The sequence below is a fragment of the Diceros bicornis genome, chromosome 34 (genome assembly GCF_020826845.1).
Source record: "Diceros bicornis minor isolate mBicDic1 chromosome 34, mDicBic1.mat.cur, whole genome shotgun sequence".
Lineage (NCBI taxonomy): Eukaryota > Metazoa > Chordata > Mammalia > Perissodactyla > Rhinocerotidae > Diceros > Diceros bicornis.
In genome coordinates, this window is record NC_080773.1 from 31,577,862 (window position 1) to 31,603,578 (window position 25,717).

At 45.0% G+C, this 25,717-nt stretch overlaps 2 protein-coding genes across 13 annotated transcripts in view; both read right to left on the bottom strand.

The window, feature by feature from the left end:
• The window catches only part of LOC131397369 (leukocyte immunoglobulin-like receptor subfamily B member 3), a 69,828-nt gene extending 54,155 nt beyond the window's left edge, over positions 1-15,673 (bottom strand). For 4 of the 12 annotated variants that reach the window (XR_009216754.1, XR_009216755.1, XM_058530181.1 and 1 more), the window contains exons 1-7: positions 14,437-15,672; positions 14,180-14,215; positions 13,721-14,008; positions 13,262-13,561; positions 12,752-13,033; positions 12,111-12,446; positions 11,511-11,558 (exon numbers count right to left, since the gene is read on the bottom strand). Coding sequence is in view for 9 of the 12 variants with exons in the window: in XM_058530181.1 (XP_058386164.1) it covers positions 11,511-11,558; positions 12,111-12,446; positions 12,752-13,033; positions 13,262-13,561; positions 13,721-14,008; positions 14,180-14,215; positions 14,437-14,485 (1,339 nt within the window). In the remaining 3 variants the exon portion in view is untranslated. Of the gene's footprint in view, positions 1-8,576; positions 9,016-9,329; positions 10,307-11,510; positions 11,559-12,110; positions 12,447-12,751; positions 13,034-13,261; positions 13,562-13,720; positions 14,009-14,179; positions 14,216-14,436 lie in introns of those variants that run through there. The other 8 variants (XM_058530175.1, XM_058530174.1, XM_058530178.1 and 5 more) reach the window with 6 other exon arrangements.
• Positions 7,391-25,717, bottom strand: part of LOC131397371 (leukocyte immunoglobulin-like receptor subfamily A member 6) — a 121,096-nt gene continuing 102,769 nt past the window's right edge. Inside the window, exons 10-11 of the mRNA XM_058530184.1 lie at positions 8,428-8,592; positions 7,391-8,348 (exon numbers count right to left, since the gene is read on the bottom strand). Of these exons, the coding sequence (XP_058386167.1) occupies positions 8,205-8,348; positions 8,428-8,592 (309 nt within the window). The 3' untranslated portion in view covers positions 7,391-8,204. The remainder of the gene's footprint in view (positions 8,349-8,427; positions 8,593-25,717) is intronic.

A 25,717-nucleotide genomic window follows, 5' to 3' on the forward strand; every position in this document is an offset into this window, starting at 1 on the left:
CTAATATTATACTGAACAAGTGTTATATGTTCTGAGTATGGTTAGGACAAGGCAATGATGGTCTCACGACTTCTATTCAGAACTGGCTGGTGCAATAAGGAAAGTGAAGGGAATAAAAGGCGTACAGATCGAAATGAAAGGAATAAAATTGTCTTTATTCTCACTCCACATAATCATGTATGGAGGAAATCCTAAGGAATCTACAAAGGAACTTGTATAACTAATAGTTGAAGGAGCAAGTTCTCAAGATATAAGATTGATATTCAAAAATCAATTGAAAAAATCAATTGAATTTTCTTCTATAAATTCACAGGAACAATTGGAAAGCAAAATTAAATGACAATTCTATTTATAATAGCTCCAAAAGCTATAAACATGTAGGGATAAATATAAGTATAGATGTATAAGATCTGAAGACTGAAAACTATAATACTTAGCCAAGAGAAATTAAAGAACTAAAAAAAAAAAAAGAAAGAAGAAGCAATGTACCATGTTCATGGATTGAAATTCTCAATATTGTTAAGATATCAGCTCTCTCTAAAGTGATACATGTTCCAAGCCACCACAAACAAAGTTTCAAGTAGCTTTTTAAGCAGTTGATGGGCTGATACTAAAATGCATGTGGAAATATACAAAAGAGCAATAATAGCAACAAAATTCTGAAAAGGAATAAAATTGGACACTTCTTACACCGAGACTTTCTGTGGAAGGAACAAATGTAATGGGCAGTGTGGTATTTGCATAAGGACAGGAGGTAGAAAAATACACAGAAGGGAGATCCCATAGGTTGGCCCACACATAGACGACCCATTGACTTTTAACAAAGGACAGAAGTGCTTCCTTGAGGAAAAGATCATCTTCTCCACAAATGGTGCTGGGACAACTGGACATCGGATTGGAAGAAAATGAACCTTGGCCTTTACCTCACACCGTACACAATAATTCACATGAAATGGATCATGGATGTAACTGCAAAAGTGAAAACCATAAGGCCTCTAAAGGAAAAACTTGAAGAAAATCTTTACAACCTTAGATTAGACAAAGATTCCTCAGAAAGATACAAAAAGCATAAATAACATCAACAATAACATTAATCGGAGTTTATAAACCTAAAAACTTTTGCCCTTCAAAGGACAGGTAATGGAGGAAACAAGCCAGGCTAGGAGAAAAAAAATATATATATACACACATACATATATATATATACTGTGCATTTGTGTATCTGATAAGGGATTTGTTTGTAGACTAAATATGGACTTTTACAAATGATAATAAAACCCTCCCACACGAGCAAAACAATTTGAACAGACATTTCTCAAAGGAAGATATTTAACTGACCAATAAGCACATGAGAAAGTGCTCAATGGCAATAATCATTAGAGAAATGAAAATAAAACTAAAAGGAGACATTAATAAAATGGAGGAATTTAAGTAACATTCTAGTGCGCGAAAGAGGGCAGATACAGGAGGGTACATACCTTGTGATTCTGTATTAATGAAATTCTAGAATTGGCAAGACGAGTACCTAGTGAAGGAAGCTGATTGCTGTTAGCTTCAGTCTGGGTTTGGGGGGGCGTAGACTGACTAAAAACATCACCATGGAATTGTAGGAGTGATGGCAATGTTTTGTATATTGATTGTGGTATAGTTGTTACATGAATTTCTACATTTGCCAAAGCTGATCAAACTACACACTTAAAGGGGGTACATTCTTTTTTTATTGATGTCTTAATAGTTTATAACATTGTGAAATTTTTGGTTGTACATTCTTGTTTGTCAATCACCATATACGTGTCTCCCTTCACCCCTTGTGCCCACCCCCAACCCCCATTGCCCCTGGTAACAACAATACAGTTTTCTCTGTCCATGTGTTGGTTTATATTCCACATATGAGTGAGATCAAAGGCGGTACCTTTTATGTTGAATATTCACACACGTATATGCTAGTTAGGCTCAATCAGTGTCCATTCCACCAGGGCTGAAATCGGCTTGCAGCCACATGTCCGATGCTTCCGTGAGGAATGATACAACATTAAGGACTCTGTGTTGGTCTCCGCTGCTGACATGATGAACATCCATCAGTGTCTGTAGTTGGATCAGTCTTGGTGACAGGCAGTCCATGACACCAGGATCATGAAGAGCCTCCATCTCTGCCGCCATGGCTGTCCTTCATATCACTGTGTAAACACTGGGATGACGAAGAGCAGAGGCTGGCTAGTATCTGCTGATGAGCCATCCTGTCCCCTTGGTTGTTAAGGACCTTGTCCACAGTGGTGCTCTCTGGGGACATTAATATCTGATTCAAGATTCAGTGCTTTGTGCCCACTCCTGTACATCTGTCCATACACATGGCTCCTTCCTGGATATCCTTGTCTCCTCCATTCAATTTTGCTCCTTCCAGTCCCCTGACCGTATAGACAAGGTATTTGCTACTATCCTGGAGTCCGTGTACACCTTTCCATCTAGCCGATTCTCTTTCCACAAAAAGGGTATTACCCACAAAAAGAGTAATGTCTGCCCACTGAAGGCATTTTCTCTCATCAGAGTCCCCCAAGTGGGGCTGCAGAGCAACAGTACTCCAAAACATCCCGCAACCCAGGCATGGCCCAGGCTACAGATCTGTAGATGACGACTGAGGAGAGGCGCCATTGTGATGGGTACAGACGTGGGCGTCATGTGCACCTAATCCACATCTTTGTGTGACTCATCTTTGTCCTCTGGACCTGTCCATGGCCCCAGCTGTACCACTCTCATCCAGCAATGGATTGCAACCTTATGACTTGGTGGGAATGACAACAGCCAGCTCATCATAGATGGTTCAGGTTGTATAGACCCTTGATGTCTCCTTGTCAGTCATTCAGTTTCTATTGAGAACCAGCAGCATGTCAGGAGCAACTTTTTCTGTTTTTTTTTTTTTTTTTCTTTTCGTAAGCAAGATCGGCCCTGAGCTTACATGTTGCCAACCTTTCTCTATTTTGTATGTGGGACACTGCCACAGTGTGGCTTGATGAGCGGTGCATAGGTCTGCGCCCAGGATCCGAACCTGCGAACCCCGGGCCACTGAAGCACAGCTCGCGAACTTAACCACTACACCACTGGGTCGGCCCCAGGAGCAGCTTTTTAAACGGAGTCTACTCTCTATTGTGGGTGATAGTTGTACGTCATAGTTCCTGATGGCAGGAACCCAAGGAGGCTAAAATCTACCCTTGGCGTTTGGCAGGGAATTCACATAGCATCCCAGTACATGGGGACTTACAGCACCAGGGGACCTGGCAGATCACATGGCCATGGCTGCAGGATCCTGGTACTTCAGAGCCCTATCTTCCTCTGGGCTCCACTCAAACCCACAGCCTTCTCAGTCACCTAAAAAGTGAGAAATCTGCTTTCTCAAGTATGGTACATGCTGCTTCCACCATCCAAAGCCTCATACCCAGAAACGTGTCTCTGTCTTAGTGTGAGGCGTTGTAAGGTGTGATACGGGGTATGTCTTGGCAGAACTCAGAGAGCAGCACCTCTATAAAGTTCACTGCTTTGGCAGACCCTGAATCCTTGAATTTCTTTCTTTCTTTTTCTTTTTCTTTTTTTTAAATCTCCCACCTGGAGTACATACCAGGGCAACCAGAGTACTCACCACCCTTTACTCATCAGGTCAAATTAACACGATGTCACCAATATTGTGGACAAATGTGATGTTCTGCCTGAGATGCTGAGGGTCCCTTTGGACGATGCTGTGAAAGAGGGAGAGTTGGTTCATCGCTGGATACTGTGAACATGTACTGCAGTCCATCCCAGGGGAAGAAGAGCTGCTTCTTAGTTACCAGATCCACAGCTGCACACAAGTGACCAGAGGCTACATAATTCTGTCCTAGGAAATGCATCCATCCCGCAGAGCAGCTGACAGGAGTCAGTACTTGGTGAGGTCTGTGGCCCCCACCATCCACCACCCAGGATCCATCCAGTTTTTCAGGGGCCAGGCTGGTGTATTAAGCAGGGATACAGTGGCCCCACCTCTGCCTCCTTTAAGTCTTTGAGGGTGGCACTAACCTCTGCTAGTCCACCTGAGTGCAGGGTTGTTTTTTTTTGTGTGTGTGAGGAAGATCAGCCCTGAGCTAACATCCATGCTAATCCTCCTCTTTTTTTGCTGAGGAAGACCGGCTCTGAGCTTGCCAATCCCCCTCCTTTTTTCCCTAAAACCCCGGTAGATAGTTGTACGTCATAGTTGCACATCCTTCTAGTTGCTGTATGTGGGACGCGGCCTCAGCGGGTCCGGAGAAGCGTTGCGTCGGTGCACGCCCAGGATCCGAACCAGGGCTGCCAGTAGCAGAGCGTGCACACTTAACCGCTAAGCCACGGGGCCGGCCCGCAGGGTTGTTGTTGATGACTATGCCAGGCAATATGAAAGTTATACTGTTGAGTATACAGATTCTGCTTTCTTTTTTTAAACAGTATGTAACTATGTTTTGGAAGTCAATTAAATGACTTTGTGGTTCAGCTTTTCCTTTCAAGGCTTTACCAACAATCTGTCTTTAGGCGTATCCTGCAGCTCGTTTGGCCTGACTACTAAGACCTGGCTCTTCTGGGGGTGTCTTGATTGCTCCCAGTGTTTCACAGGTTCCTTACACTGCATGGAAATCAAACGTCTCCCTTCACTGTGTGAGCTCTGGGAATTAAATAAAACCTTAATTTATCCTTGTTTCCTAAAATGTTAGTCAATTAACAAAAGATGTCAACATCATTGCATAAATGCCTGTATGTTTGTTTTTCTTGCCTCAAAATTTGAAAGTAATGTGACACGAGTGCTCATGGAGGAAAAGCAACTGGGCAGTTCTGACTCTCTGTCCTCTGCACTGTCCCAGACTCCACGTTTTCTTCCCATTCTTCTTTCTTCTTTCCTCGTGTTCCAAGGATCATCCCTTCGTCAGTTCCCTTTGGGGTCAAGAACTTCCTTTTCCACTCATTTAGGGGAGGCCTGCTTGTGACAAATCCTCTTAGCTTCCTTCACCTGAGAATGTTTTTATTTCCCCTTCCTTCCTGAAGGATAATTTCACCCTCTGTAGAAATTGGGATTGACAGTTCTTTTCTTTCTGCACCTGAAATGTCGTTCCTCTTGCTTCCTGCTTCCACGGTTTCTGACGGGAAGCTCGTTGTCCTCTGAGTGGTTTCCCTCTATGGTGAGGTGGCATTTCTGTCTCACTGCGTTCAAGGAGCTTGTCTTTTGTTTCCCTTAGTTGGGTTATGATGAGTCTTGGCATGGATTTCTGTGGCCTTCTCCTGTTTGGGGTTCACTGAGTTTCATGAATATGTAGCTTTATGACTTGTGCCAAGTTTGGGGAAATTCCAGCCATGATTTCTTAAACAGTTTTTCAGTCTTGTCCTCTTTCTCCTCTGCGTCTAGGACTCGATCACATGGATGTGAGATCTTTTGTTAGAGTCCCACAGGTCCTGAGGCTCTGTTCATGTTCTTTTCCAGTTCATTTTCTCCCTGTTCTTCAGATTGAGTAATTTCTATTGTTGTGTCTTCATGTTCGTTATTTCCTCTGTCCTCTCCATTCTGCTGTTGAGCCCATCCATGGAGCCTTTATTTTGATTATTGTGTTTTTCAGATCTAGAATTTCCATTACTTTCTTTTTTGTATCTCTGTTTCTTTACTGAGACACCCTTTATTTATTTATTTTTTTTTTGGCTTAAAACAACAGAAATTTATTGTCTCACAGTTTTGGAAAATAGAAGTCCACAATTAAGGGGTTGGCAGGGCCATGCTCCCACTGGAGCCTCTAGGGGAAGATTCTTCTAGCTTCTGATAACCTCAAGTGTTCCTTGGCTTATGGCAGTCTAACTCCAGTCTTTCTCCATCTGCCATGGCTGTCTTCCCAATATGTCTGTGTGTCTTGGTCTCTTCTCCTGGCGTTCTCTTCCCTAATTCTGTTTTTTCTTCTTATAAGGATACCAGTCATAATAAATTAAGGCGTACTCTAATCTAGTTTGACTTCATTTTAACTTGATTACTTCTTTAATGACTCTATTTCCAAGTAAGGTGAGACACCCTTTTTTAAAGATTTATTTTAAGTGTGTGTGTAATTGCTCATCAAAGTATCTTTATTGTGGCTGCTTCACAATCCTGTCAGATAATTCCAAACTCTGTGTCACCTCAGTGTCAGCACCTGGTGACAATGGTCTTTTCTCACTCAAGGTGAGATTTTCCTGGTTCTCGTTATGAACTGGACATTATGGATATCATGTTGTGAGAGTCTGTGTCTTATGTAAGTCATCTGTTACAAAGGCCTTTTCTGACACATGGCTGGGGTACTGACTCATTACTGCCAGGTGGAGGGTGCAGGCCAGATCCCCATGTGGCTCCTTTGACACCCATTGTGTCACTTCTGGGGTCCTAACAGTCTTAGCCCATCTGCTGCCTTCTCTGTACTGTGTGGAGTATTCTCATGTTTGTTTTATATACAAGGTCCAGGAGTTTTCTGTGCCTTGTGGGGGTCAGGGAGACAAACCTCTACTTCCTCTTGGTCCAAACTGGACGTCTGAAGTGCAGCTGATTTATATATATTGATAATGTATCTAGTGACATTGGATCAATTCTTTTCAAATTAGAATTATAGATCTTTATATTATTTGGGGTTTTCCATGCACAGTTTTGTAATGTGTGAGTAATACAGTTTTATTCCATCCCTTCACTCTAATCATGTTTTTTTTTTTGGCTTTGTTTGATTTGTTAGTTCTTCCACTGCCCTGCTGAATAGAAGAGGTCATAGTGAACGTTCTTGTCTCATTCTCAGTCACAGGCAGAAAGAGTTCTAGTTTTTACCTGTAAAAATTATTTCTATTGTAGATTTCTAAAGATACTTTGATAAAGGTAGGAAATTCTCTTTTATTTCTTAGGAGATTTCTTTTCATTATAAATTGATGGTGTATTTTATCAGAAGCTTTGAATCTCTGATTTGATTATTTTTCTGTTTCTTCTTTTATGTTTGAAATGTATTGATCGATTTTTGAATATGAAATCAACCATGCGTTCCATGTGAGAAGAACACACCAGCATGGTCATTATATATCATCCATTTTATATATCGCTGACTCTTGTTTAGGAACAATCTGTGTAGGAATCTACAGCTAAGTTCCTGTGAGAGAGCTTCCTGTGATTTTCCCATTTTGTAGTTTCCTTGTCAGGTTTTGGTATCAATTTTTTTGTGTCCTGATAAAATGTGTTGGGAGGAATATTCCCTCCTTCTCCATTTTCGGGAGAAGCTTATGTAAGTTTGGTATGTGTATGTTTGTGTATGTGCGTGCGTGTGTGTGTGTCCATGTGCGTGTAAGTGTGTATTTTATAAGTGCATAAGTGTTCAGAAGCGTTCACCAGTGAATCTTTCCAGACTCAGAGTTTACTTAGTGGGAAAATTTTTAATTATAAACTCAACGTATTTAATATATATGACAACTCAGATATTCTATTTATTTTTATTTCCATCATTTTAGTAACTTGTATTTTTGAGTATTTTGTCCATTTCATCTAAATTTTCTAATCTATTTTCATAAAATTGATCATAATGATCTGCTACCTATTTAAAGTCCGTAGGATCTGTGATACTGTCCTGATAGTGGTAATGTGTGCCTTCTCTTGTTTTCCTTGAGCATTGTGGCTGGGATTGATAAGCGTGATTAATGTTTTCAAGAATGAATTTTTTTGGCTTTGTTGACTTTTCTCTATTTTTTATTCATCCTCATTAGTAGCTACTCTTGTCATTATTTTTTCCCTCTTACCCTCATTTGGAATAATTTGCTATTCTTTTTCTAAATTCTTGGTATGATAGCTTAGGTCATTGATTTTTTTAGGCTTTTCTTTTCTAAAGATATTCATTCATTCATGGTTCTTAATTTTCCTATTTGGCAGGATTGATGTGTAATATTTACATTATCATTCAATTTAAAACATGCTTTCGCTTCTGTTTTGGATTTCTCATTTCACTCATGGATTATTGAAAAGTCTGTTGCGTTATTTCCATAATGTAGGGATATCTGTTATCTTTGACGGCAGAATCAGTGAGTCCCAAAGTGTCCCAGAAGGTCCTGGTGGTCCGTGTTAGGAGTCTGGCTGGCAGGGGGTCATTAGGAGGTGTCCACTGGGGGCAGCTCCTGTTCCGTCTGGGGTCTCTGAAGTCTCCCCCTTGGAGGGTGGGGTCTGGGTCCTTCCTGGGCTAGCGGATGGCCAGAGAAGCATACACGCTGGGCTCCGCTGGGGGTTCCTCTGACTGAGAGGAAGGGGGTGTCATCTCCCGCCTGAGGGTCAAGTGGTTCAGCTGGGCATAGGTCACTTCCTGGGGGTCTTCAGATGCAGTAGCCTGGAGCAGAGGGAGAGTGGGAGATTGGTATGTGGTTGGGGTGGGTGCAGCCTGGTGTCCAGGAGAGGATGGGACCCACCTGTCTGTCCATCTGTCTGTCCTCTTCTGCTTGTCTGTCCTTCATGTCCAGTGATTCCTCTGACAGGGGGGAAGGAGAGATGGCCACTCTCTGTCTAAGCCTTGATCTTGAGTGGTTCACCTGGGCATATGTGGCTCCCTGGGGGTCTTCATCTTGGGGGCTCTGCTGGAGGTGGACAGAGGGACAGAAACAGTGTCTCCCTGACCCCACTGCTGACCTCCTCCAGTCAACCATCCACACTGTTACAGAGTGAGGTCACTTCCTGATGGAATCCTCAGGGACGTCCTGAGTCTTGGACATCTGGATGCTTTCTACGGTTCTGATTCTTATCCTAACATGCTATCTCTCACTCATTTGGCTAGAGCCACATGTCCTATCTTTGTGAAAAAGCATGGTGCTGCCTGAGGACATTTACACCTGCTGTTTCCTCTGCCCCCTGCATGCGCTCTATCCCTTTTCCTTGCTTTATCTTCCTTAACAGCACTTTGCACTCTAGGATGCTACCTGCATATTTGCATGTTTTCTCTCACCCACGAGGTGAGCTCAAGGAGTGTGGAGACAGTTTTCTCACTGCTGCACCTGCAGCACCTGAATGGAGCCCGGTAAACAGTGAGGTCCCTGTGAACATAGTTGGGTGAATGAATGAAGGGAGCCTAAGGGACTTGAGGGTCATTCATTCATTCCTGCATCCTCTTGAGACCTAGGGGTGCACCCCAACAACCAGAAGGTCAGACAGAGGACGAGGACCCAGGAGAGGGGACTGCATAGGAAGGGCCATGAGGTCACAGAAACCAGGAGGAGTGAGTCACAGCAGGACAACCCAGGGTGCCCAAGACGAGAAGTCAGTGTGGGGCGCTGCTGAGAGCTGGGGATGTGAGGACAGGAAGTGCCCATTGGATTACGTTTGGCAACAGGTAGGTCCCTGGTGGCCTGGACAGGAGCAGGAGTCTCACCTGATGGTCCAGCTCCACCCCCTCCTCGGACTGTGTGTCCTTCACGGCAGCATCTGCTGGGGCAGAACAGGGGGTGTGTCTCTTGGCAGGATTCCCTGAGATCTCTCAGGGCTGCAGCCCCCCTCTGCTCCCAGATGGGCCACTGAGGTCCAGGGGTGAGGAGATGTGCCCGAGGTCACTCAGGGTGGGATTTCAGTCCTTCTCACCCCAAATCCCCAGGACCTCCCAGCCCAGCCTCCCATGGCCTCCTGAAATCTCTGTGCCCACCCCCCAGGGCGGCCCCTCCTCTCCTCTCACAGAGGGTCTCTTCCTGGGCCTCAGCAGCTGGGCTGGAGCTAGGGGGAGGAGACAGGAGTGTTAGGGGCAGAGAGGGGCCGAGGGCGGGGTGAGGTCTGGGGTCTTCGGGGGCAGGAATTTCCTGATCTGTAGGCCTCTGTCCTTGGGCTCTGGGTCTGCAGCCCCTGCAGGGAGTTGGAGATCAGCCTATTTCTGGGCTGGGTCACGATGGACAGAGTCTCAGCCCTGGGAGGTCTTCACCACTTGCCTTCCATGTGGGATTCGAGAGGAAAGAAGGAAACTGTAACACATACTTGTGTGTATGTTTCAATATTTCATAAGATTCAAAAGGTAAAAAATACCTTAAATGTTAACATATATGCTGTATTAAGTGTTGTCTTTAGGATTTTCTGATTTGAGATTCTGGGAAATCTTTTACTAGTTGACCTTCCCATCTATTTGGTTTCCCTCTGGCTGGTGCCCTAAGCCCACCTCCTCCTGTGACCCAGGTCACCTTGTTCGCTACTCACCTGAGGTCTTGTGTTTGCCCTGACGCCGGTGTCGGATGAGGAAGAGGAGGAGGAGGATGGAAAGCAGCAGGATGAAGGCCGCCGAGACCCCAATCAAAGCCTTCAGGTACCACTCGAGACCTTGGGCACCGGTGATGTCATGAATGAGCCAATGATGCTATTTAATTGAGTGCCTCCTGTGTGCCAGGCATGTGCTGGGGTCTGTGCATTCATCTTCTCTAATTCACAACAATCATGCAACATGGGTCTGCCACCCACCCACCCCTTTCACAGATGAGGAAACTGAGTGACAGAGAGGTAAATCATGTGCCCCAGGTCACCCAGCCTGAAGGGGCAGAGCTGGGACTGGAACCCAAGACTGTTGGTTCCTTTGGATTTTTTACATTATTTTTGTGCTGTGCCCTTACCCTCCAGGGAGAACACCAGTGCAGAGACCTACCCACCAAACCCAATCCCTCCCCCTTCTCCCCATCTCCCAGCCCAGGTCCATCTCCCGCTCTGCAGAGGTCTGGCCCCCCATGTGGGGCCTGTGTGGACATGGAGCTTGTGTGCATCTGGGAAGATCAGGAGGGAGGGCTCTGTCCTTCCTTTCTTTTCTTTTTAGTTTTTTTTTTTATGGATGTTGTCTTTCCACATTTTTTATTTCTGCAAATGGTAGTGTTTTGATTCTCACGTTGTTTCTTACTTTCTTGACTCTCATGTTGTTTCTTACTTTTCAAACCCAGCATTTTTTTTTTGTGAGGAAGATTGGCCCTGACCTAACATCCATGCCCATCTTCCTCTACTTTATATGGGACACTGCCACAACATGGCTCCACGGTCGGTGCATCGGTCTGCACCTGGGATCCGAACCTGCGAACCCCTGGCCGCCAAAGCGGAGCGCGTGAACTTAACTGCTATGCCAAGGGTGGGCCCCTGTCCTTCCTGAGCTCTAACAGGGCCAGGCCCCAGGCTGAGGGCTTTCACCCTGAGGAGGGAGGTGGGAGGCTTGTTGTGCAGAGAGGAACCTGGGACTTGGAGAGGAGCGTGACTTGTCCAAGATCCACAGGTGGGAAGTAGCAGAGCTGGGGTTTGAACCGAGGGGATGTTCTTTCCCCAACTCTACAGCTGCTCCTGGGACTGCTGAGTGCCCCTGAGCTTATGGAGGAGAGCTCAGACTGTGTCCCCACACAGTGTCCAAGCAGCCTTCTCAGACGCAATTGGAGAAACTGGTCCCAATGAGACAGAGGAACTTTTCTCAGGTCACCGTCTCAGGAAGTGGCTGAGCCAAGACTAGACCTGAGCTCCTCCCAGCAACCACCTCCCCACAGAGACCCTCACTTACCCCCCTGTGGGCCTGACTCCGTGGGGGAGAGTCCATCCTCAGTGCCTCCTGGGGATCAGGATAGGAGATGTGGGGGCCTGTTCTCCCCACTTCAGCCCAAGTGCCCAACCCCCAGATGGAGCCCCAAAATCTCCTTTTGCCACGACCGCCCCACTCATCACCTGCCCGGCCTCAGAGTCCGTGGAGCTCTGTGGCACCGCCCACCCTGGCATCTCTACCCCACTTCCAGCCCCCTGGGAGACAAGCCCTGCCAGAGCAGGCCATCGTCGTCCCTCTGGGGATCGAGTCTCTTCTAGTCACTGCTCTTGTGGTCTTGCTGGGTGAGGGGCTACTAGGACTGCAGACTGGAGGAGGATCAGGAGGGGGTGCCTCTGGCCTTTTCTCCTTTTGGTCAGCCCTGAGTCCTCTCCAGCCTCCTCCACTAACCACAGAGGAAAAGGACCTCAGGGATGAGGATGAGGATGAGGCCGGGATGGAAGTTGCTCTGGTTTTATCCAACCATCTGAGAGGTGAGGTTCCCCTCTGGCTGACTCGCCTTCTGTGACCCCCTCACTCCTGTCCCAGTCCAGAGCTCCCCTGGGGACAGGACCCTGAACTGACCATGATGACACAAGGGGCACGACGAGGACTCCTCACGTGAGACCAGGAGCTCCAAGGGGTCACTGGGGAGTGACAACAGGTAGGGGGCGGTGCTGTTTGAACCATAGCACTTGTAGGTCCCCTCATGATCTGAGGTCACAGGACTGATGGTGAAGTTGGCCTGAAAGGGTGCAGCCGTGTCCTGCAGATGAAGGTGCTGGGGAGGAGCAAGTGACCCCTCCTTGGACAGATGGAAGGTATCCAGCCAGATCTCAGAGCGACACTGCAGGGTCACGTTCTCTCCTGAGGGCACTGAGGGCCCCGGCTGGGCGGAGAGGGAGGGTTTGTCATACGTTCCTGGGGGAGAGGAAGATCGTGCTTTTTAGAGAGCTTCGCCCCGCCATGCACTCTTGACCCTGAGCTGAGGGACCACCATCCTCTCCAGGGACTCTGTCTGTGACCCCCTCTCAGCTCCTCTCAGTTCCTCAGGGTGGGTCTCTTTTCTCTCCTTGCCCCTCACTCCCCCTTTCTCCTGCTCTCTCCCTAGACCACTGCCCCATCTCAGTTTCTGCTCCAGGACCCTCTCCCTGATCCCCATCACCACCAGGGGTGACCCTGGGCCCAGGGCCCTGAGCTGACAATCAGGACATGGGGCTCCTCACCTGCGATCAGGATGTCCAGGGGGGCACTGGGGGCTGACCATGCAGAGGAGAGGTTGTGTCCACTGTAGCATCTGTACTGGCCCCCGTGGGTGTGGTTCACGTGGCCCAGAGGGAAGTAGGGGTTGTGCTGCCTGTGAAGACGCTGGGGAGGTGTAAGCCCCTCGTCCTTGGTCAGAGCGAATCTGTCAAAGCCGGCCTCTGAGCAACACTGGAGGGTCAGACTGTGTCCAGAGAGCACCAGGGAGCCAGGCTGGGCAGAGAGGGAGGGCTCCCTGTACACGCCTGGAGAAAAGTGACAGTGGCATTGAAGGGGACATTGTACCCCACATTGCCCACTGGGTCTGCAGTGAGAGTTCTCACTGGTCCCTCCCCAAACCTCCTGCTCTGTGGTACAGGCCCCAGGAGGCCATGTCACCAAGGCCCTATTACCCCCAGGACTCCACTGGGCACACAGCTTATGTCGGTCATTTTGTGGTTCCAGGAAAGAGATGGGTTGGGGGATGCCCTCACCTGTAACCTCGAGATGCAGAGGGTCACTAGGGTGTGACCACACGTAGGGGTAGGAGCGGGGAGAACCATAGCATCTGTAGGTCCCCCCATGGGAGGTGTTCACGGGGCCCACAGGGAAGACAGCTTGCCACCTCCCATGATAGGTCCTCAATTCCATGTGTCGGGGCAGGTCAGCTCCTCCCTCCTTCAGCAAATGGAAAGTGTCCAGTGGGGCCTCTGAGCTACAGGAGAGGGACACGTTCTCTCCTGATGCCACCACAGGGCCTGGGTGGGCTGAGAGGGAGGGTGCGCTGTACACTCCTGAGGGAGAAGGAGGGAGCTGTGTTAAAGGGGGGACCATCAGCCCACATACCCCAGATGTGGATTGTGAGGACTGGGGTCCCCTGAGTCCACACTCTGTTCCCTTCTGCCTGTGAGGAGGAGCCCACAGTGTGAGGGGACCCAGCTCCTCCCCCTTACCTGTCACCACCAGGGGCAGGGCGTCACTGCGCTCTGATGAGTCATTCCTGCTGGTGTTGTATGCACACTGATATAGCCCTGCAGTGTGTGAGCTCATAAATTCGATGGAGAAACTGGTCTTGTTGCTGGAGTCCTGTGGGGCCTGTGTATCCAAGGGTTTAGAGACCCTCTCTTTATACAGATGGTAGACATCAGTCTGCAGAGACCCCTGACACCAGATGGTCACAGGGCTTCCCTTGGTGACCATGGGTCCTGGGTCAGCCCAGATGGAGGGTTTAAGGGGGGATCCTGGAAAGGAATCAGACCTGAAGTGTAAGGGGAGCCCGTCTCACCTCACCTTCCCAGCTGTCACTCAAGGCCTGTCCCACACTGGTCACCATAAGCCCAGACCCTCTGTGCTCCTTCCAGCTGCCCAAGGGGTTCATTGGGCTGAAGCAGGAGGTGTGATGGAGTACTCACCTGCCTGTACCCGGTTCCATGGGCCTTGACACAGTCCTGGAAGAGAGTTCCCTGTGAGAATGTGTCCCTCCACGCACACATAGAAGCTCCAGGCCTGGTCTGGGCCCCTGAGCGCTGGGATTTCAGACCTATGGCTGAGCACACTCTCCCTCCCGCATGAGTTCTGCCCCCACTGACCTCCTGAGTCCTGGGGTCTCTCAAGGACCAAGACTGGGAAGGGAGAGAACTCTATCCCTTCTCTTTTCCCCAAAACTCACCGAGGCAGAGAAGGGCAGTGAGAGTAGGTGTCCTGGCACTGCCTTCCATGGTCCCCAGTGGTATTGATGACTTATAAAGACCACAGACCTAGCAGGATGGGCAGACGCAAGGAGTGTGACAATGTCCAGGCTTCATGTGACACGTCACGGGTTCCTCATCTGTGACCTTACAGGAAGGGGAACAGCCCCTGCCAGGGCCTCACTCTGCTCAACCTCACCCTCCAGTGTCAGAAGGATGATTCTGAAGAGAGAGAGGGCTCTTGGGATCTTCCAGACCAGATCTGAGACTTGCCAGACCCCACACACTCTGCCTTCACCTCATGCCAAATCCAAATCCAGAGGGTGACACTTGTCCCAGATCATGAGGCTTGGAGAGGGCAGGAGAAGAGCCAGCCCAATTTCTCTTCCAACTCTGACTGTGCCTCTCACATGAGCTTTGTGACCTGGGGCAAATCACTTCCCTTTGCTGAGCTTCTGTAAATGCAGATTTTCTTTCTCTCTTTCATCAGCCGGGCAGTCAGTCAATATTTATTGAGCAGATACCATGTCCAGTTATGGTGCCAGGCACTGGAGAGTCACTGGTGAAGCTGATAGAGTCTTTCCTGGGACTCATGGGACTCAGATGAATGAAGATAGACATTACAAATATTTAGATGGCAAACAATTCAGTTATAGACTTTTTTTTTTTTTTGCAGAGGAAGTTTTGCCCTAAGGTAATCTCTGTTATCAGTCTTCTTCCTTTTTTCTTCCTTTACCTTCCCCAAAGCCCCAGTACATAGTTGGATATAGTTGTAAGTAGTTCTGGTTCTTCTATGTGAGCTGGCACCACAGCATGACTACTGACAGATGAATGGTGTAGTTCTGTGCCTGCGAACCGAACCTGGGCTGCTGAAGTGGAGTGTGATGAACTTTAACCACTAGGCCACCAGGGCTGGCTCTATGGTCTTGTTTTCATACAAGTTGGAAGAAAAAAGTAAACGAGACAGTGAGATTCAATAACAGGTAGACGTCCTGCAACCTGGGGCCTGGATGTGAGAGGTCCCTTACCCCTGAGCAGGGTTGAGCCCAGAGGTGGTGGTGGGGCGCATCCTCGACCAAAAAGATCTGAGCTGTTCTCAGAATTGAGAGCCATCAGGAGAAGGCTGAGCCTTGTTACACAGGATCTTGAACACCACGCAAGTATTTTGGATTTCATCTTCAAGACAATGGGAAGACTGTAAGCAACAGACAGTGTGAACATATTTCTGTTTTAAAAAGACCACCGTGTAGAGAATGTAATGCAGGAAGGCTCTATTGATAATTAACTCTATTAATAATAAAAGTCCAACACTAATCTGGTCCCTGGAAGGTGTGTTGATCGGTATTTTAAGTTGTTTATGTGATTTTCTCCTATAACCCTTGCACAAACCCATAACACAAAATACATGTACAGTTGAGTGGAATGAGACAGGATGGCTTCTAGGTCCGGCAGGTTGGAAAGGAGTTGGCTAGGTTCAGACTGGCTGAGGGAGCAGCCCGAGGAAGACACAGAATTGTTAAGTAGCTCAGCTTGTGTGTGTGTTTGGCGGGGGGTGTGTGGTTAACTGTGATGAGTTTGGTTGAGGTGGAGAGTGGTGTTTGCTGGGGCTGTAAGTTTAGCTCAGGCCTGATCATTCACAGCCCTGAACATCAGATGGTGCAACTTGTATCTTTTTTGAAGATGGAAACTGTTGGAAGGGTTCTGAGCAGGGCAGGATCAGACCAGACAGGGTTATTAGAAGAATCCTTTGGAGGCAGTGAGAGGAATGAACTGGAGGAAGGAGTGGGGGCCTGGACTGGAGGACCAGGAAGGAGGCTGATGTGATGACACAGGGGAGATGCCTGAGTCTTGTGATGGATCAGGATATTGTTAAGAGGGACTCGGGGCACAGTGGTGTGGATTTGATGATTGGATGTGAAGTGCAAGAGAGTGAGGAAATGAAGGCTGTTCCCCTCTCTGCCTTGGTGCCTGGAAGAGCCAGTGGGGCCATCACAGGGAGGAGGACCCTGGGGAGAAGGAGGCTGGGGAGATGCTTAGAAGACTGACCACCATTTCTCAGAAGAAAGCACGGTCCTCCCTCCTGATCTGGGAATGTGGATTTTCTTACCCCCAAACACTTCCCTTCTCTGACTTCCTTGTTTCTATAAGTCAGCACCTTCTTTCTCTTCATCACCCTCCTTCAAAACCTCTGAGGGCCGGCCCCGTGGCTTAGTGGTTAAGTGTGCGCGCTCCGCTGCCAGCGGCCCGGGTTCGGATCCCGGGTGCGCACCGACGCACCGCTCCTCCGGCCCTGCTGAGGCCGCGTCACACATACAGCAACTAGAAGGATGTGCAGCTATGACAGACAACTATCTACTGGGGCTTTGGTGGAGAAATAAATAAATAAAATCTTTAAACAAACAAACAAACAAACAAAAACCTGTGAGTTGTTTCTGCCTCCTCAGTGCCCCTTCCTTCCCGAGGCAAAACTCTTTTTTTTTTTTTTTTTGGTGAGGAAGATCAGGCCTGAGCTAACATCTGATGCCAATCCTCCTCTTTTTTGCTGAGCCCTGAGCTAACATCTGTGCCCGTCTTCCTCTGTTTTACATGGGACACCACCACAGCACAGCTTGACAAGCGGTGCGTCTGTGCGTGCCCGGGATTCGAACCTGCGAACCCTGGGCCGCCTAAGCAGAGCACGTGCACTTAACCACTGCGCCACTGGACGAGCCCCCAGAACTCTTTTTTAAAAAAAAACATTATTGTATTGAGGTCATATTGGAATATAATACTGTATAAATTTCAGGTGTACATTATTATATATGAGTTTCTGTATACACAGCATTGTGCTCACCATGAACAGTCCAGTTTTTATTGGTCACCACCCATATGTGCCCCTTTTCCCCATTCACCCTCCCATCTCCCCCGCCCTCCCTGGTTAACACTACTCTGTTGTCCTTATCCATGTGTTAGTTTATCTTACAGATATGTGTGAAATCATACAGTGTTTGTCTTTCTATGTCTGGCTTATTTCGCTTAACATAATACCCTCTAGGTCCATCCACGTTATTGCAAATGGGACAATTTTGTCTTTTTTTATGGCTGAGTAGTATTCCAAGGTACGTATATACCACATCTTCTTTATCCATTCTTCAGTTCATGGGCACTTGGGTTGCTTCCATTTCTTTGTTATAGTGAATAATGCTGCAATGAACATAGAGGTGCATAAGCCTCTTTGGATTGTTGATTTCAGGTTTGTTGGATAGATACCAAGTAGTGGGACAGCTGGATCATATGGTATTTCTATTTTTAGTTTTTTGAGGAATCTCCATACTGTTTTCCATAGAGGCTGTGCCAGTTTGCATTCCCACCAGCAGTGGATTAGGGTTCCCATTTCTCCATAACCTCTCCAACATTTGTTGTTTTATTGTCTTGGTGATTATAGCCTTTCTAACAGGTGTAAGGTGATATCTTAGTGCAGTTTTGATTTGCATTTCCCTGATGATTAGTGATGTTGAACATCTTTTCATATGCCTGTTGGCCATCTGTATATCTTCCTTGGGAAATTATCTGTTCATATCTTCTGCCCATTTTTTGGTTGGGTTGTTTGTTGTTTTTGTTGTTCAGTTGTGTGAGTTCTTTATGTATTATGGAGATTAACCCCTTGTTGGATATATGATTTGCAAATATTTTTTCCCATCTGGTGGGTTGTCTATTCATTTTGATCCTGGTTTCCTTAGCCTCTCAGAAGCTCTTTAGTCTGATGAAGTTCCACTTGTTAATTTTTTCTTTTGTTTCCCATGTCCGAATAGACATGGAATTCGAGAAGATCCCTTTATGAACAATGATGAATAGTGTACTGCCTACATTTTCTTCCAGGAGTTTTATAGTTTCAGGTCTCACCTTCAGGTCTTTGATCCATTTTGAGTTAATTTTTGTGTATGGCGAAAGAAGATGGTCTACTTTCATTCTTTTGCAAATGGCTGTCCAGTTTTCCCAGCACCATTTATTGAAGTGACTTTCCTTTCTCCCTTATATGTTCTTTGCTCCTTTGTCGAAGATTAGCTGCCTGTAGATGTGAGGTTTTATTTCTGGGGTTTCAATTCTGTTCCATTGGTCTGTGTGTCTGTTTTGTACCAACACCAGTACCATGCTGTTTTGATCACTGTCGCTTTGTAGTATATTTTGAAGTCAGAGATTATGATGCCTCCAGCTTTGTTCTTTTTTCTTAGGATTGCTTTAGATCTTCGGGGTCTTTTGTTGCCCCATATGAATTTTAGTATTCTTTGTTCTATTTCCGTGAAGAATGTCATTGGGATTCTGATTGGGATTGCATTGAATCTGTAGATTGCTTTAGGTAATATGGACATTTTAACTATCTTTATTCTTCCAATCCATGTGCATGGGATATCTTTCCATTTCTTTATATCATCATTGATTTCTTTCAATAATGTCTTATAATTTTCATTGTATAGGTCTTTCACTTCCTTGGTTAAATTTATTCCTAGATATTTTATTCTTTTTGTTGTGATTGTAAATGGGATTATCTTTTTGAGTTCTCTTTCTGTTAGTTTATTATTAGCATACAGAAATGCAACTGATTTCTGTAAGTTGATTTTGTACCCTGCAACTTTGCTGTAGTTGTTGATTATTTCTAATAGTTTTCCAATGGATTCTTTAGGGTTTTCTATATATAGAATCATGTCATCTGAAAATAGTGAGAGTTTCACTTCTTTTCCAATTTGGATATCTTTTATTTCTCTTCCTTGCCTAATTACTCTGACCAAAACCTCCAGTACTATGTTGAATAGGAGTGGTGAGAGTGGACACCCTTGTCTTTTTTCTGTTCTCAGAGGGATGACTTTCAGTTTTTCACCATTAGGTAGGATGTTGGCTGTGGTTTTGTCACATATGGCCTTTATTATGTTGAGGTAATTTCCTTCTATGCCAATTTTATTGAGAGTTTTATTGTAAATTGATGTTGGATCTTGTCAAATGCTCTCTCTGAATCTATTGAGATGATCATATGATTTTTATTTCTCATTTTGTTAATGTGGTGTATCACATTGATTGATTTGTGGATGTTGAACCATCCCTGCCTCCCTGGAATAAATCCCACTTGATCATGGTGTATGATCCTTTTAAAGTATTGCTGCATTTGCTTTGCCAATATTTTGTTGAAGATTTTTGCATCTATGTTCATCAACAATATTGGCTTGTAATTTTCTTTCTTTATATTGTCCTTTTCTGGTTTTGGTATCACGGTAATGTTGGCCTCATAGAATGAGTTAGAAAGTGTTCTGGCTTCTTCAATTTTTTGGAAGAGTTTGAGTAGGATAGGTATTAAATCTTCTTTGAATGTTTGATAGAATTCTCCAGAGAAGCCATCTGGTCCTGGACTTTAGTTTTTTGGGAGGTTTTTGATTACTGTTTCAATCTCTTTACTTGTGATTGGTCTATTCAGATTCTCTATATCTTCTTGATTCAGTTTTGGGAGGTTGTGAGTCTAAGAATTTATCCATTTCTTCTAGGTTATCCAATTTGTGGGCATATAGTTTTTGTAATATTCTCTTATAATCCTTTTTATTTCTACAGTATCGATTGTAATTTCTCCTCTTTTGTTTCCTTTTTTTTTGTGAAGAATATCAGTCCGAGCTAACATCCATGCCAATCTTCCTCTTTTTGCTGAGGAAGACTGGCCCTGAGCTAAGATCCGTGCCCATCTTCCTCCACTTTATGTGGGACGCTGCCACAGCATGGCCTGACAAACAGTGCGTCAGTGCGCATCCGGGCTCCGAACCCGGGCTGCTAGCAGTGGAGCACGCACATTTAACTGCTACGCCACTGGGCCGGCCCTTCTCCTCTTTTGTTTCTAGTTTTAGTTATTTGAGCATTCTCTCTTTTTTTCTTAGTCAATCTGGCTAAAAATTTGTCAATTTTGTTTATCTTCTCAAAGAACCAGCTCTCAGTTTCATTGTTCCTTTTTGCTGTTTTTTTAGTCTCTATTTCATTTATTTCTGCTCTAATTTTTATCATTTCCCTCCTTCTGCTTACTTTGGGCTTTTTTTGTTCCTTTTCTAATTCTCTTAGGCATGGTTTAATATTACTTATTTGAGATTTTTCTTGTTTGTTGAGGTAGGCCTATATTGCTGTAAATTGCCCTCTTAGTACCACTTTTGTTGCATTGCGTAACACTTGGTATGCTGTATTTTCATTTTTATTTGTCTCCAGGTATTTTTTGATTTCTCCTTTGATTTCTTCATTTGTCTAATGGTTGTTCAGTTGCTTATTGTTTAGTCTCCACATGTTTGTTATTTTGCCAGCTTTTTTCTTGTAGTTGATTTCTAGTTTTATAGCATTGTAGTCGGAAAAGATGTTTGATATGATTTCAATCTTCTTAAATTTATTGAGGCTTGCCTTGTTTCCTAACATATGGGCTATCTTTGAGAATGTTCTATGTGCACTTGTGATGAATGTGTTTTCTCCTATTTTGGAAAGAGTGTTCTCTATATATCTATTAAGTCCATCTGGTCTAGTGTTTCATTTAAGACTACTGTTTCCTTGTTGACTTTCTGTCTGCGTCATCTATCCATTGATGTAAGTGAGGTGTTGAGGACCCCTACTATTAATGTGTTGCTGTCAATTTCTCCCTTTAGGTCTGTTAGTAGTTGCTTTATATACCTTGGGGCTCCTGTTGTAGGTGAATATATATTCATAACTGTTATGTCCTCTTGATGGAATGTCCCTTTTTCATTATATATTGCCCCTCTTTGTTCCTCACAGTTTTTTTTATCTCGAAGTCTGCTTTGTCTGATATAAATATGGCAACACCTGTTTTCTTTGCTGGCCATTTGCTTGATGTATCACCCTCCATCCCTTCACTCTGAACCTATGTTTGTCTTTAGAGCTGAGATGTGTTTCCTGGAGGCAGCATACTGTTGAGTCTTGTGTTTTAATCAATCCGGCCACTATGTGTCTTTTTTTCAGTGAGGAAGATTGGCCCTGAGCAATCTTCCTCTTTTTGCTTGAATAAGATTGGCCCTGAGCTAACATTTGTGCCAATCTTCCTCTATTTTGTATGTGGGACACCGCCACAACATGGCTTGACATGCAGTGTGTAGGTCCATGCCTGGGATCCGAACCTGTGAACCTGGGCTGCTGTTTTTTATTTTTTTGTGAGGAGGACTAGCCCTGAGCTAACATCTGATGCCAATCCTCCTCTTTTTTGCTGAGGAAGATTGGCCCTGGGCCAGCATCCATGCCCATCTTCCTCTACTTTATATGGGATACTGCCACAGCATGGCTTGACAAGCTGTGTGTCGGTGTGCACCCAGGATCCGAACCTGCAGACCCTGGGCTGCTGAAGTGGAGCGTGGGCACTTAACTGCTGCACCAACGGGCTGGCCGAGCCCTGGGCTGCTGAAGCAGAGCACGTGAACTTAAGCACTATGCCACTGGGCTGGCCGCATACTATGTGTCTTTTGATTGGAGAATTTAGTTCATTTATATTTAGAGTGATTATTGATATATGAGGGCTTAATACTGCCATTTTATCTCTTGTTTTCCAGTTGTTCTATATTTCCATTGTTTCTCTTCCCTTGTATTTCGGACTGCCATTTCAGTTTGGTGGTTTTCTCAGTCTCCTTTTTATTTATGATTTGTGACTCTGCTCTGATTTTCTGTTTAGTGGTTACCATGAGGTTTTTATAAAGGATCTCAAAAATAAGATAGTCCATTTTCTGATAACCTCTTATCTCCATTAGCCTAAGCAGATTCCATCCCTTTCCACTTCCCCTTCTGAGTTATTTTTGTCACAAATTATTTTTTGTCTTGTAAGTTTTTGACTAAATTGAAGTATTTGTAATTATTTTTGATACTTTCCTTCCCTTTGTCTCTTATGTTATAATTGTTTGCTAACCTATTCTTGTAGAGAGCTGCAATTTTCTGATTTTGTCTGTCTATTTATCTCCTTGCTCAAGGCTTTGTAAACCTTTGTCTTTTTGTTTTAGGTAGGAGGGCCCCCTTTATCTTTTCTTGTAAGGGAGGTCTAGTGGTGATGAACTTCCTTAGCTTTTGTTCATCTGGGAAAGCTTTTATTTCTGCATCACATCTGAAGGACAATTTCACTGGATAGAGTATTCTTGGCTGAAAGTTTTTGTCTTTCAATATTTTGAATATTTCAGTTCATTCTCTTCTAGCCTATAAGGTTTCTGCTGAGAAATCCTCTGAAAACCTCATAGGGGTTCCTTTTTAGGTTATTTTCTTCTGCCTTGCTGCCCTTAATATTTTTTCTTTGTCATCGACTTTTGCCAGTTTTACTATTGTATGCCCTTGGAGAACGTCTTTTAGCATTGATGTAATTAGGAGTTCTCTTGGCTTCATGTCATGTCATGTCCCAGGTTTGGGAAGTTCTCAGCTATTATTTCTTTGAATAATCTCTCTGTTCCTTTTTCTCCTTCTGGGATACCTATAATCTTTATGTTACTTTTCCTAATTGAGTTGGATATTTCTCAAAGAATTTCTTAATTTTTAAAAAATCTTAGTTCTCTCTCCTTTAAGTGAAGCATTTCTTTATTTCTATCTTCTATGTCACTAATTCTGTCCTCCATAAGGTCTGCTCTATATTTTATGGATTCTATATTATTTTTTTTCCCATTAATTGTGTTTTTCATATCCCGAATTTCTGTATAGCTTTTTTTTTAAATGTTTTCAATCTTTTTGATGAAGTATTCCTTCAGTTCATTAATTTTATTTCTGAGCTCACTGAACTGTCTTTCTGTGTTTTATTGTAACTCGTTGAGTTTCTTTATGATAACTATTTTGAATTCTCTGTCATTTAGATTGTAAGTTTCTGTGACTTCAGGATTGGTTTCTGGAGACTTGTCATTTTGCTTCTGTTCTGCAGTGTTACTCTAGTTCTTCTCGGTGTTTGATTAATTGACCCTCTGCCAGAGCATTTGTGGTAGTATCAGGTCAGAGATTCCACCTGCCACCACTGGTGGGGGGCTGGAGTTGTGTTTTCTGATCCCACCCTGTCTGCTGGTAGCTGTGCCCATCAGTTCACTCTGTGTTCACATGTGCTGGATGCAGCCACTTTGCAGGTTGTGCTCATGTGGGCATAGCCTCTGTGCTCAGTGGGTGGGTCGTGGCCAGGCTGCTGTGCTCAGCAGGTGGGTTGTCCTTGTGTGTGCAGGCCACTGCACTCAGCAGGTGGGTCTGGCTGAGCAGCTGGGGTAGGCAGGAGGGGGCTTTAGCATGGGCCCAGCACTGTGCTTGTGGGTGAGTTGGCTGAGCTGCTGTGCTTGGCAGGTGGGGCACCTTCACATGGGCTGAGCTGCCATCACCGAGTGCAGAGCATTTCCATGGCCTGGATGCCTTCACACATGTGGGGCTGCTGCACGCCACAGGTGGTTGGGCCAGGTTGCTGTGCTCAGTGGGTGGGTTGTGCTCATGTGGGTGGGGTGCCCGTGTGTGTGCTGGACCACTGCATTTGGTGGGCAGATCTGGCTGAGCTGCTGAGCTCGGCAGGCAGGGCGCCTTTGAGCAAGCTGAGCTGCTGCCACTGGGTGGGGAGTGTTTGCATGGGCAGGGCCACCTCAGTATGAGTATTGCTGTGGGTGAGGCTACCACTCTGAAAGCATTCATGTGCAGGCCGGGCTGCCCCTGCCTCCACTCACAGTTGTGCTGGCTCCTGTGTGAGGATCTGAGACCTGGATCACTGCTGCCATTGGAGGAAGGGCGTCTGCTTACCTACTTCCACTGTTTCCCAGGGATCCAATCCACCCAGCTTCGGATGCATAGCTGTGTGGATCTCTCAGGCATCCTCTTGTGTTGTACAAGGAATCCTCTGTTGTTTAATGGCTATCCCTTTAGTTGTAACTTAGAGGGGAGAGACAAAGGGAACAACCCACTCTGCCATGATGCTGACGTCACTCTCCAGAACTCTTCATTTCATACTGTGAATTATTTCTCCAGGCACTGGGTGAGAGCACGGGTTGGAGGAAAAAAGATTTTAAAAAATGAACACAGACTCAGGGATCTGTGAGATAATTTATGTCATTGATGTCCCAGCAAAAGGAGGTTGACGTAAATGAAGAAAAATATTTGAAGAAATAAATAGCTGACCTTTACACAGATTTGTTGAAAGTCATAAATTTCCACATCCAAGATGCTCAGCAAATGCAAAATAAGATAAGCTTTAAAAATCTTGCCCACACACATCATAATCGTAATCAAACTAGTGAAAACTAAAAAAAGAAAAAAAAATGGAAAGCATCCAGAGAAAATGTTATGAAACTCATAGAGGAAAAATGATTTGAATGATTACAGATTTCACACCAGACACCATCAAGGTCAGAATATGTTAAAGTTCTGAGAGAGAAGAAGAGCCAACCTGGAATTCTTCTGGATGTATTCTTGAGGAATGAAAGTAAAATAAAGTTATTTCTGAGAGAAAGGAACACTGAGAGAATTTGTTGCCAACAGACCTGCTTTAAGAGAAATAAGATAAGTCCTTCAGGCAGACAGGAAATAATACTAGAGGGAGAATTGGAGATTCAAGAAAAAAGGAAGAACAAAAAATGGCAAATATTCAAGTAAATGTAATAGCATATTTTTCTCCTCTTAAGTTCTTTAAAACGTGTATGGCTATTGAAAACAATACTGATAACACCATGTGTGTGGGGTGGTTTAATGTCTGTAGATGTAACACACAGAACAGCTACGCATAGAGATGGGGGTGAAAGGACCTATATGGTGGTGAGCCTTCTACATTTCTCCTGAAGACGTAAGATGTGAACTCTATGTGGACTCTGTGAAATTAGGTGTGTATATTATAAAACCTACAACAGCCAGTTAAGAAACAACATGCAGAGAGTTCCAGTTAGAACACCAATAGAGAAATTAAAATGGAATACTAGAAAGTATTCCAAAAAGCCGAAATAAGGCAAGAAACTGAAGAACAAACAGTAGAGGGGACAAGCAGAAAACAAACAATAAGATGGTAAACCTGAAAAGAACCTTCAATAATTACATTAAATATAAATGGTGAAAGCACAATTAAATGGCAGAGATAGTAGGATTGGATAAACAACTATAAGTGAGACCCAACTATATGCAGTCTACCGGAGGTTCACTTTAATACAATGATGTAGATAGATTAAAAGTAAGAGGGTGAATCTATTATTCAAAGTTAATTAAAAGAAAGCTTAAGTAGCTGCCTAAGTTTCCCACTGCTGCTGTAACAAATTATCACAAATTTGGTGGATTTAAACAATACAAATT